The sequence below is a fragment of the Salmo salar genome, chromosome ssa16 (genome assembly GCF_905237065.1).
Source record: "Salmo salar chromosome ssa16, Ssal_v3.1, whole genome shotgun sequence".
In the NCBI taxonomy this organism is placed as follows: domain Eukaryota; kingdom Metazoa; phylum Chordata; class Actinopteri; order Salmoniformes; family Salmonidae; genus Salmo; species Salmo salar.
Window position 1 is genome coordinate 6458350 of NC_059457.1, and position 13763 is coordinate 6472112.

General features: G+C 41.6%; 1 protein-coding gene across 1 annotated transcript in view; it reads left to right on the top strand.

Moving 5' to 3' along the window:
• zgc:101566 (Transmembrane protein 263-B-like) overlaps nucleotides 1–9792 on the top strand; it is a 47992-nt gene extending 38200 nt beyond the window's left edge. The window contains exon 3 of the mRNA XM_014147801.2: nucleotides 8748–9792. Coding sequence (XP_014003276.1) covers nucleotides 8748–9028 — 281 coding nt within the window. The 3' untranslated portion in view covers nucleotides 9029–9792. The remainder of the gene's footprint in view (nucleotides 1–8747) is intronic.
• The last annotated feature ends 3971 nt before the right edge of the window (nucleotides 9793–13763 follow it).

Consider the following 13763-nt stretch of genomic DNA (forward strand, 5'->3'; position numbering starts at 1 on the left):
ATGTGTCGAAGGAAACACTGTTAATCTGACAACCGAAGTCAGCCTGCAGGCGCCCGGTACGCCACAACAAGCCAAGTAAAGCCCCCCCAGCCAAATGGAGTCCTTATGGGACTCCCGAACACGGCCGGTTGTGAGCCTGGGTTTGATCCCAGACTTTAGTGACGCTGCAACACTGTGACGCAGTGCCTTAGACTGCTGCGCCACTCGGGAGGCCCCCATCATGAACATTCTACTGAAATGGTTACTTGCATAGTGGGGTCTTTTGTTTAGACATGTAGCTAGCTAGCTAGCTAAACAATGAACCATAATCCCAACTCATAACGTTAGAATCCTGCATGAATCTGCAGGTAGCTAACCAACCATGTTCAATGTTAGCTAGCTCGCTAATATTAGGCTATAACTAGCAATGCAAATGGCTCTGAGATACAAATAATATTACTACACAGATCATACACTCAACGTTGGCTAGCGAGCCAGCCAGGAAACATTAGCTAGCTAGCTTAAAGAACGCTTTAACTTGAAAAAATTACTTTCTGACATAATTAGAAAGGTGTGATATCCGAAAATGGAGCTAGCTAGACTATTTTACCCATATACATGGATGAACGCTTCTCCCTTTCTGTCACGGATGCCATGGTTGCACTTAGTTTGAAGATGTAATCCGGAGACAGGTGTTTTGTGGCACACTTTTTGACTCCCTCTGCATATTTGTAATCAAACGCCATAATTTTCTCCATCTCCTTAGCTATCATACTCTAATTCCATCGGGCATTCCACTGATTTCAAAACTCCAGAAAGTGGAGCAATTCTCAGCCAATCATGGCTAGCGGGAAGGTTCCTGCCTTTTTTGGTGGCTAAACCAACCTGTCTCATAATTTAACAATTTTATTCGTATTTACAGATAGCATACAAGTTTGTTATTAAGGTACATGAAAGTTCACATTTTCCAGAAGGGATTTCTGCCAAAAAACGCGTTTTGATTGTAAAAAGTTTACGTTCAAATGGCTCTCCTGTGATGTAGTGATGCTTGACATATGCCTAGTTTCCTGAAACGAGACACATATAGTAGCTACTACTCTTAAACCATTGGTTACCATCTACCGTAGCGCCCTTCGCTTTATTACAGGTGACAGTTTTAATTCTCATCACTGCATCCTGTATCAGGTTGGCTGGACCTCACTAAAGTCCCGTAGATCACTTCATTACTCGCTTCTTGTTTACAAAGCTCTGCTCCACAAACTTCCAACATACCTCACTTCCCTGTTGAAATATAAAAATATGAGATACCAAACTTGTTTGCAGGGTTGGTTAACTCTTGAGGTCCCGCTCGTCTCCACAAAGTTTGGTAACTCCACCTTTAGTTTTAACACACCTCAGTTATGGAATACCTTGCAAAACAAATTACAAATTCCCTGGTGCCGATCAGGTAGTTTAAAACTCTGTTGTAAAATGAGTTTGTGCAATTGTTTCAATTGACTATTATACAGTAACTTATTGTAATAGCATGATGTAATGTATTTATAACTGTCTTGTAGTTTTGATATTTTTTGTTGTGTTGATGGATTTTTCTTTCCCTCTGGGCATCATTGCAAATAAGACACTGGTCTAAATTGGGCTCCCTTGAGTAAATAAAAGTAAATAAGAAGAGATCGCCTATTGCTGTGGCGCATAATCAGGTTGTATTGAGCAAGGCTATCCATAGGGGCCAGAGCACTGCCTCAGCCGCCTCATAGAAAGACCTTCAAACCCTCACTGGCCTGATTCTCCTTTGATCGTGAAGTTGCAAGCATGCACAGGAATAGGGTGCCATTTCAGACACTTTAAAGTTCCTTGCCTTCTTCCCAGTTGAACACAAGGATGCGGCTTATTGGGTTCCTCTGGGAGCAGTACCACAACTGTTCTTCAAAAGCTCAGAGGTTCAAAGGAATGGATATTCTTAGTTCTAACATGTGTCTCTGTGCCTTAGCATATTTCTTAAAAGTCACAGTATGCAGTCCACAATACTTGCACAATTTTGGAATAAAAAATCAACACTGCTTTTGACTTTTTTGTCTGATTTAAGGGTTTACTGTACAATACTGTACAATAATTGTGTGTGAGCCTTGCTTAAAGTGACTTCTGGGAAAGGATAAGCTTATTGTGATTACCTCTAATTACATTTGAAATACTTCCAGAAAAATGTATACTATTATTATTAAAAACAAAACACAGTGTTAAGGGAAACTATGCATTGGTCTGAAGCCGTAAAATAAAGGAAATTCACATGAGCACAGCAATACCTATTCCACCCATGCTCTTCCAAGGTTTTCCAGCACACAGCTTTGAACTACTACAGTAGCTATGTTGGTATTGTATTTTAGACTATGTGTAGGCAGGTTGCTTCGACTGTTTGCCTTCTCAAACAGGTTATAATTTATACTCTTAGAAGTGGTGCTTCCACAATAATGTGATTTGTACCGCATGCAAGGTAAAGTATTGGATTCTTCACACACTACAGTAAGACCATTATGCTACCTTTTCATGCTTTTTTTAATTAAATGAAAGCAAGCTTTGCTTTTATACTTACAAGACCATCAGGCTTGATTGAGCTGTTTTGTCTTGTAGTAATGTGGTGTCTTCCTGTATTTCCTTAAACCTTTATTTTATCAAAACATCATAAAAAAACAAAATTGTTTTATAATTTTTATAGCAGTGTACTGTAAAGTTTTCCCTCATCAATCTACACACAATACCCCATAATGACAAAGCAAAAACAGGTTTTTAGACATTTTTGCAAAAGTATTAAAAAAATAAGCTCTACGGACAATTCCTTCGACGTCATGGCTTGGTTTTTGCTCTGACATGCACTGTCAACTGTGGGACCTTTTATCGACAAATGTGTGCCTTTCCAAATCATGTCCAATCAATTGAATTTACCACAGGTGGACTCCAAGTTGTAGAAACATCTCAAGGATGATTAATGGAAACAGTATTCACCTGAGCTCAATTTCGAGTCTCATCGCAAAGGGTCTGAATACTTATGTAAATAAGGTTTTTCTGTTTTTCTGTGTAAATTAGGATGTTTTTTTTTTTGTTTTGTTTTTTTACTATTTTCGCTTTGTCATTCTGGTGTATTGTGTGTATTTAATCCATTTTTGAATAAGGCTGTAACGTAACAAAATGTGTGACAAAAGATGTAGAGGTCCTGAATATTTTCTGAAGGCACTGCACATCTCCAGAGAGTTCATACCCAGGCAGAATTCCTGGTAGGCCTACTCTTAATGATGTAGAACGTTAGGGTGTTGCTTAGGAAGTGTAAGGTTGTGACATTCTACTATAGCTCACCCCTCAGGGATGTGATAACACCGAGCGTTAGTGACAGTTGGTGTTAGTGTGTCTTGGCCTCCATTATTGTTAATGAGAAGCCTCTATGTTTGAGGATAGACAGCATACAGAGATCTAGGGCACACATTCCAAATGACACTCTGTTCCCTATATAGTAGTGCACAACTTTTGACTAGGGCCATGTGAATGAAGGGATATTACAGACCTTCCACTATTCAGAGGTGCAGGTTGACGTGGTGAAGATAATGACAGTGTGTATAGGAGGGGGTGCATGGATATGCTTCTTTCAGCCACAGATGAAGATGTCTATAAATAGCACAGGGTAACGGCTCTGCCAACACACTTGGCACAGCCTGGGAAAGAGACAGAATTTGTTGGCGTGCCTACATATTAATACGCAGTTGGTTTTATATCTGTACCTAATGCAGATGGGAAGCTTCTGGAAATGTGGTTTATTAACTGTTGAATAGTATTCCAGGTAGCTATTGAACAGTAAGCCAATTGGAGATTACTATTAGGCTACTTCACTTTCTTTATTTTACTGTTACAACAGTTTAACAGGGGCCTGTTTGGCCTATACAGCTTTTTAGCAGAAAAGTGAAGGCTCCTGCATGTATAATGTACATGTTCTCAGTTAGATAGTGGTGGGTCTGATAGCCTAGTGGTGGCCCTTGAGGAGCAGGATGGCTAATCCTTCTATAAAGACATGTTGTCAGTGTAAAAAGGATGACATGAAAAGCTCACCACTCACTCCTCGCTAGCTACGACATTAGGGAATTCATGTTTGTCAAGCGAAAGGGTGTGGGAGGGGAAAGGGGGCTGAAAGACATACAGTGCTGTCACCTCAATGTTATGCTTGGATTGAGACGGGAGAATATACATCACTGTGTCAAATCATGCAAGGACGTGATAGCGGGTACTTTATCACCCAGGGTGAAGTGGTACATTATATCTGTGCTAGGAAGTAGGTGATGGGCTGCAAAGGCCTTTTTTACTGTACAATGAAGTCAATGGGCTGGATTTACCCAAAAATGGAGACGTATTAATCAGCAAATTAATGTGACTTCACTAAACACTGGAGACATTAATTAGCATGGTACACTTTTCCCCCAATTTCAATTGATTATTGGCATGACGTTAAAATGTACATATTGCCAAAGCATATTTTCTCTCTCTCTCTCTCTCTCCTATGAAGTTACTTTTAAAACCTTTTTCTGTCCATATTTTATGGCACATTTTAAAGCCTTAGCCTATGACTCAGTCGTCTGTAAGCAGTGGCAACAACCATGGACATGCATTGTGATTCACTACAGCCACAGACCTTACATAGACCATAAACACCATTACCCATTTTATAGGTGCCTTTATTTTCCCCAAGCTGTAAAGCCAAGTTTCCACTAATAAGCTTTTTTATACCAAAAGGCTTGTGTGCGTGACAGCTTCAATAAAGTTTATATAGTTGTATTTAGGGACCTCACAATACGATTGTCACGATACGTACATGTTTTACATTTTACATTTTAGCAGATGCTCTTATCCAGAATGACAGTTAGTGCATTTATCTTAAGATAGCTAGGTGGGACGACCACATATCACAGGCATAGTGAGTACACTTTTCCGAAGTAAAGTAGCTATCAGAAAAGTCAGAGCTAAAAGGGGGGGAGTCAAGTACAAGTGTTCAGGACTTGTCTTTTTTATATATACTGAACAAAAATGTATACGCAACATGCAACAATTTCAACAATTTTAGTAAGTTACAGATGATATAAGGAAATCAGTCAATTGAAATTCATTAGGCCCTAATCTATGGATTTCACATGACTGGGAAGGGGCGCAGTGGGAGGGCATTGGCCCACCCACTGGGGAGCCAGCACAAGGTGCACCTGTCTAATGATCATGCTGTTTAATCAGCTTCTTGACATGCCACACCGTTCAGGTGGATTAATTGTCTTGGCAAAGGAGAAATGCTCACAGGGATGTTAAAACATTTGTGCACAACATTTGAGAGAAATACGTTTTTTGAGCGTATGGAACATTTCTGGGATAATGAAACATTGGACCAACACTTTACATGTTGCGTTTATATTTTTGTTCTCTGTGTGTGTGTGTGCGTGCAACAAGATCTTAACCCAATTGAACACTTATGGGAGATGCAGTAGTGGCGCCGGAGACAGCGTTTTCCACCACCATCAACAAAACACCAAATTATGGAATTTCTTGGAAAGAATGATGTCACATCCCTCCAGACACTTGTAGAATCTATGCCAAGGCACAATTAAGTTGTTCTGGGAGCTCGTGGTGGCCCAAATCCTTTTTAAGAGACTTTATGTTGGTGTTTCCTTTATTTTGGCAGTTACCTGTATATTGTAATGTACACTACATAAGCCAAAAGTATGTGGACACCTGCTCGTCGAATGTCTCATTCCAAAATCATGGGCATTAATATGGAGTTGGTCCCCCCTTTGCTGCTATTACAGCCTCCACTCTTCTGGGAAGACTTTCCACTAGATGTTGGAGCATTGCTGCAGGGACTTCCTTCCATTCAGCCACGAGCATTAGTGAGGTCGGGCACTGATGTTGGGCGATTAGGCCTGGCTCGCAGTCGGCGTTCCAATTCAGGTCAGTGCTTTCTGCAGGCCAGTCAAGTTCTTCCACACCATTTCTTTATGGACCTCGCTTTGTGCATGGGAGCATTGTCATGCTGAAACAGGAAAGGGCCTTCTCCAAACTGTTGCCACAAAGTTGGAAGCACAGAATCGTCTAGAATGTCATTGTATGCTTTAGCGTTAAGATTTCCCTTCACTGGAACTAAGGGGCCTAGCCTGAACCATGAAAAACAGCCGCAGACCATTATTCCTCCTCCTCCAAACTTTACAGTTGGCACTATGCATTGGAGCAGATAGCGTTCTCCTGGCATCTGCTAAACCCAGATTCGTCCGTCAGGCTGCCAGATGGTGAAGCCTTCCCTGTCGCTCAGTTGGTAGAGCATGGTGTTTGCAACACCAGGGTTGTGGGTTCGATTCCCACGGGGGGCCAGCACAGGAAGAAAAAAAATTTATGAAATGTATGCATTCACTACTGTAAGTCGCTCTGGATAAGAGCGTCTGCTAAATGACTAAAATGTAAATGTAAATGAAGTGTGATTCATCACTTCAGAGAACACGTTTCCACTGCTCCAGAGTCAAATGGCAGCGAGCTTTACACCACTGCAGCTGACGCTTGGCATTGCGCATGGTGATCTTAGGCATGTGTGCGGCTGCTCGGCCATGGAAACTGATTTCATGAAGCTCCCGACGAACAGTTATTGTGCTAACGTTGCTTCCGGAGGCAGTTTTATTTAAAGGTGTGTCCACATACTTTTAGTGTACAGTTGAAGTCGGACGTTTTTTCAACCACTCCACAAATTTCTTGTTAACAAACTATAGTTTTGGCAAGTCGGTTAGGACATCTACTTTGTGCATGACACAAGTCATTTTTCCAACAATTGTTGACAGACAGATTATTTCACTTATAATTCACTGCATTACAATTCTAGTCGGTCAGAAGTTTACATACACTAAGTTGACTGTGCCTTTAAACAGCTTGGAAAATTCCATAAAATTATGTCATGGCTTTAGAAGCTTCTGATTAGGCTAATTGACATCATTTGAGTCAATTGGAGGTGTACCTGTGGATGTATTTCAGGGCCTACCTATCTGAGAAATAAAATTGTAGACCTCCACAAGTCTGGTTCATACTTGGGAGCAATTTCCAAACGCCTGAAGGTACCACGTTCATCTGTACAAACAATAGCACAAAAGTATAAACACCATGGGACCATGCAGCCGTCATACCGCTCAGGAAGGAGATGCCTTCTGTCTCCTAGAGATGAACATACTTTGGTGCGAAAAGGGCAAATCAATCCCAGAACAACAGCAAAGGACCTTGTGAAGATGCTGGAGGAAACAGGTACAAAAGTATCTATATCCACAGCAAAACGAGTCCTATATCGACATAACCTGAAAGGCCGCTCAGCAAGGAAGAAGCCACTTCTCCAAAACCGGCATAAAAAAAGCCAGACTACGATTTGCAACTGCACATGGGGACAAAGATCGTACTTTTTGGAGAAATGTCCTCTGGTCTGATGAAATAAAAATAGAACTGTTTGGCCATCGTTATGTTTGGAGGAAAAAGGGGGATGTTTGCAAGCCGAAGAACATCATCCCAACCGTGAAGCACGGGGGAGGCAGCATCATGTTGTGGGTGTGCTTTGCTGCAGGACAGACTGGTGCACTTCACAAAATAGATGGCATCATGAGGTAGGAAAATGATGTGGATATATTGAAGCAACATCTCAAGACATCAGTCAGGAAGTTAAAGCTTGGTCGCAAATGGGTCTTCCAGATGGACAATGACCCCAAGCATACTTCCAAAGTTGTGGCAAAATGGCTTAAGGACAACAAAGTCAAGGTATTGGAGTGGCCATGACAAAGCCCTGACCTCAATCACATAGAACATTTGTGGGCAGAACTGAAAACGCGTGTGCGAGCAAGGAGGCCTACAAACCTGACTCAGTTACACCAGCTCTGTCAGGAGGAATGGGCCAAAATTCCCCCAACTTATTGTGGAAGGCTACCTGAAATGTTTGACCCAAGTTAAACAATTTAAAGGAAATGCTAACAAATACTAATTGAGTGTATGTAAACTTCTGACCCACAGGGAATGTGATGAAATAAATAAAAGCTGAAATAAATCATTCTCTCTATTATTATTCTGACATTTCACATTCTTAAAATTAAGTGGTGATCCTAATTGACCTAAGACAGGGAATTTTTACTATGATTAAATTGTGAAAAACTGAATTTAAATGTATTTGGCTAAGGTGTATGTAAACTTCCGACTTCAACTGTATGTGAATTAGGAAATGAATACAATATGAGCGATTTTAAAGTGAACTCTTAGTCCACACAAGTCCCCATCATCAGCTTTGTATCAGTCAGGCCATGTAATAGACCTTATTTGCGGACCTGAGGCTTTAGGTCAGACAATAACTATTTACAATAATGAGTGATACAGTCAAACACCAATTCAACATTCTCCTTATGTAAGTAAGTGGTGCTTTCCGAGTGCTTTCCTTTTGACCAGATCCTTTTTGGGGCCTGGTCAAAAGTAGTCGACTATGTATAATAGGGTGACGTGGGAAATGTAGGATGATGGATTGGCGTATGGTGGTCCTTGTTGTTCCTCTGAGGGACTGGAAAGGTCACCTGCTTTGTTTTCCTCTAACATCTACAGCCATAGAACACCCCTGAAGAAGACTAATGGAAAGGTTTCACCTGGTACTTTCTTTCAGGCACCTAGACACAAACTAGGAATCTATAAATAATGTAATTTTTTTTCTCTCTTTCTCTCTCCCCCCTCTCTCCCAACCCTCCCCCCTGCAGATGGAGAGAAGGACCACCCTAAGACCGAGGCGGGGGTCATCTGGAGGGTGACCGGCGGTCTCTTCAACATGACCAGAGGGGCGGTCGGCGCGACATGGGGAGGCGTGGCCTGGGTGGGCTGTAAGAGCTATGACATCACCAAGACGGTGGTGACCAGCGTGCCGGCCGCCGGCGTGGGATTAGTCAAAGGCGGCGTTTCCGTGGTGACGGGAGGAGTTGGAGCGGTAGGGTCCGCAGTAGCCAGTAAAGTTACACCAAAGAAAAAGGATAAGTCTGATTAAGCCTAGACCCAACTACCACCCCAATCTATGCGTCCTTCATTATATGTCTGCTGTGCATAGGATACATCTGGTTACTAATGGTAACGATTCAGAGTTGAGATAAGCCCAAGTAACTTGGATTTCCACGTAAATCATTCAATGACATCAATGGGAAACTTGCGTGAAAAGCCGAGTTAAGCTTGCAGATCTCAAGTCAGAATACTACCCTAGGGCAGCATTACAGAGGGAATTTTATGGGATTTGTGATGATATAGGAACGTTGGACTTACTGCCGATGTACTTCTGAGAGGGATCTCATGTTTTTGTGATTGATCTCGGTGTGGGAAGGGAAGGGCATAATAATATGACGACCACGCACATTTGTCATGCATAAGAACAATTTGGTAGCGATTCAGCAAGGACAAATCTACACATTTCTCAAAGACTTGAGTTTATTTCAATTCTTCCAGTTTTATTATCTTTACATTAGTATTAAAACAAAGTGAAAGGTACTTTACACAACTTAATTTCATCAGTTTGACATCGGTGATTGGAGAATACACACCAAACGATGTGTGTATGTGAATATGTACAGAGTATGTGTTATAATAGATATGTGAATAATAGGTACGTGAATCCTATTGATGCAGATGGAGAGGGACTTTGCAGTCTTGAAACTCCATTGCAACTTGGATTTTTTATTGTACAACAGGTGAGGGGATTTTTTTTGTTGCTTCATGAGTTGGAGACCTGTTAAATAAAGCGTGTTATTGCATTGAAACGGATCTAAACAATCCTGAAAAATACCTTTTTGTATACATGTTACATATATCAGCAGAGGTCCTGGGCTGTTTAAATAAATGAAGCACCATTTCACCACCAACAAAACACACGTACGTAAGGTCAAGTGTCATAGTTCATGCCTGCAAGGCAAATGTCACCCTATTCCCTTTATAGTGCATTACTTTTTACCAGGGCACTCTTGTTTAAAAGTAGTGCGCTATATAGGGAATAGGGTGCCATGTGGGACTCATCCTATGTCATTCACTTGTATGGACTTTCCTCAAATCTATATGTATGTGCCTACCTGTACAATGTACACACATTAGATAGATAAGTACTGATAGTTGATAGTTCACACTGACATTCCCGGAGTATGAGGGCCAGTTGAAAACGAACCTGCTTTTTCTTTCCATGAATCCCATTCACTTCTGGGTGCCAATATGTTTGGCATGAACATGAGTTAACAAGATGCCACAAACAGATCTGGGTACAGGCAAATTCATTTCCACATTGTTTACATTATTACCATAGTATTGAATTACTGTCCATTCTGATGAGACATTAGGTGTACACCAATCCATTTTTTGTTTTTGTTTTTGTTTATATTTGAATATTCACTAGAAAGAGAACACTCTTGGCATGGTATTTCCACGCCCTTACGTTATGCATCGCATGCTTCAAGTAGTCGATTTTCCTTCTTCCTGTACACAATATGCTGTTTATTATTAGGACAAGTCTCGCCTATTTCATTTTATGCTTTTTCCTCTTGTTCTGTCTATTTACTGTTTTCCTCTGCTCTTACTTCTGCTAGTTAATATATGTACAGTGGGGGGGAAAAGTATTTGATCCCCTGCTGATTTTGTACGTTTGCCCACGTACAAAGAAATTATCAGTCTATCATTTTAATGGTAGGTTTATATGAACAGTGAGAGACAGAATAAAAAAGAAAAAAAAGAAAAACGCATGTCAAAAATGTTATAAAAAAAAATGTAATAAAATTATTTCCATTTTAATGAGGGAAATAAGTATTTAACCCCTCTGCAAAACATGACTTAGTACTTGGTGGCAAAACCCTTGTTGGCAATCACAGAGGTCAGACGTTTCTTGTAGTTGGCCACCAGGTTTGCACACATCTCAGGAGGGATTTTGTCCCACTCCTCTTTGCAGATCTTCTCCAAGTCATTAAGGTTTCGAGGCTGACGTTTGGCAACTCGAACGTTCAGCTCCCTCCACAGATTTTCTATGGGATTAAGGTCTGGAGACTGGCCAGGCCACTCCAGGACCTTAATGTGCTTCTTCTTGAGCTACTCCTTTGTTGCCTTGGCCGTGTGTTTTGGGTCATTGTCATGCTGGAATACCCATCCACAACCCATTTTCAATGCCCTGGCTGAGGGAAGGAGGTTCTCACCCAAGATTTGACAGTACATGGCCCTGTCAAATGATGCGGTGAAGTTGTCCTGTCCCCTTAGCAGAAAAACACCCCCAAAGCATAATGTTTCCACCTCCATGTTTGACGGTGGATATGGTTTTCTTGGGGTCATAGGCAGCATTCCTCCTCCTCCAAACACGGCGAGTTGAGTTGATGCCAAAGAGCTCCATTTTGGTCTCATCTGACCACAACACTTTCACCAGTTGTCCTCTGAATCATTCAGATGTTCATTGGCAAACTTCAGACGGGCATGTATATGTATTCTTGAGCAGTGGGACCTTGCGGGCGCTGCAGGATTTCAGTCCTTCACGGCGTAGTGTGTTACCAATTGTTTTCTTGGTGACAATGGTCCCAGCTGCCTTGAGATCATTGACAAGATCCTCCCGTGTAGTTCTGGGCTGATTCCTCATCGTTCTCATGATCATTGCAACCCCACGAGGTGAGATCTTGCATGGAGCCCCAGGCCGAGGGATATTGACAGTTCTTTTGTGTTTCTTCCATTTGCGAATAATCGCACCAAATGTTGTCACCTTCTCACCAAGCTGCTTGGTGACGGTCTTGTAGCACATTCCAGCCTTGTGTAGGTCTACAATCTTGTCCCTGACATCATTGGAGAGCTCTTTGGTCTTGGCCATGGTGGAGAGTTTGGAATTTGATTGATTGATTGCTTCTGTGGACATGTGTCTTTTTTACAGGTAACAAGCTGCGGTTAGGAGCACTGCCTTTAAGAGTGTGCTCCTAATCTCAGCTTGTTACCTGTATAAAAGACACCTGGGAGCCAGAAATCTTTCTGATTGAGAGGGGGTCAAATACTTATTTCCCTCATTAAAATGCAAATCAATTTATAACATTTTTGACATGTGTTTTTCTGGATATTTTTGTTGTTATTCTGTCTCTCACTGTTCAAATAAACCTACCATTAAAATTATAGACTGATCCTTTCTTTATCAGTGGGCAAACATACAAAATCAGCAGGGGATCAAATACTTTTTTCCCTCACTGTATTGGAGACTCTGTTACTATAACCTGATATGTGTTCCAAATGACACCCTATTCCCTATTTAGTGCAGCACTTTTGAACAGGGCCCATAGGGGCTTTGGTCAAAAGTAGTGCACTATATGGGGAATAGGGTGCAATTTGGGACGCATACCTGGACTTTTAAGACCAAGTAGATTTTTGTCTATGATATAACTATTTTTGCAAAAACTGATGCTGTATTCTATAAATAAAGCTACTCTGTATTTTAATTCAGATTGTTGCATTTTATTCGGTCGCTAAATGAGGGTACTGCTTTATGTCTGTATGTATGACATGCCCTCTCTCTACCCCACCCTCAGAGGAAGTTATGGGTCCAGTTATAGGTCCAGCTGATAGCAAGGAAATCAATAACATGTATTGGAAAAGCAGAGAAATTTGTCAGAATATACCAAAGTCTGCTTTTGTATTACATAGTATACATTTCCTTGACTCATATCTCAGTAAGCTTGACTTTCTGCTTCTACTGGTGTTGCTGTTTTCTACTTCTGCTGGTGTTGCTGACTATTCTCTCCCTCTACTCGCCTTATACTGTAGTGGTCGTTTGCTGTGTACAAGGAGCAGTGATAGGAGATGAGGATAGACGTTCAGGTTGGGTTGTTTTCAACCACTCCAAAGGTGCGAAATAATGTACTTTCCAGTTTCTATTTCATCCGTATGTGGATGTGCGGTTGATTTCGGCTTCGGTCATGCCTCTATAATCTGTTCAGTGACACATGGCAACAGTCAGCACTACACCTATTACAAGCCCCTATGGGCCCTGGTCAAAGGTAGGGCACTATAAAGGGAATAGGGTGTCATTTGGGACTCGGGCTGAGCATATGGGAAGTGGCTCAAGCTGTGCTTCATCATCTCTCCCCTGTGCTGTGCACTGTACCAAATCACCAAATCACCTAGGCAAGGGGAGGAGTTGGATCTATCTCTGATGTTACTGTCAGCCCTCGTCTAGCAGCTGTGCCTCTTACTGACATGGTCTCCGCTCCTGTCCAGGGTGATGGAGGGGGTAGGAAGTACTGGTTATTACCCATAATTGCCAATATTAAATGGGCATAATTGGATCCTACAGGGATACATACAGAGCCACAGTATTCAATGCTTGCTATCACCCCCTCAGAGCAGATCATGTCGACTTGTTAGGTCATATCAGTACTCAAGCATTGAATACGGTTAAACTGTCTCCCTATTGGTATAATTTATGCCCATTTAAACAAAGGGAAGTTCAAGTAAACCTTGGTTTGAGATCCCTTTACACAAGCTCAGCGCCCCTGAATGAGACATGAGTTCCCCTAAATGCAACAAAAGTCAAACTTTGGGTGTGGCCTCTCAATAATGCTAACTTATTAACCGTTCTCCTATTGGTAAATATGTTTTACAGCGGTAAATATGAAAATAAGAGCTTCCAAATGAAACGAACACCCCCACCTCTCATGGTTTAAACCACCGGTTCCCCAACTGGCAGCCCTCGGGTTGAATTTGGCACGCGGGTGGTTTTATTTTGTACAAGTTTA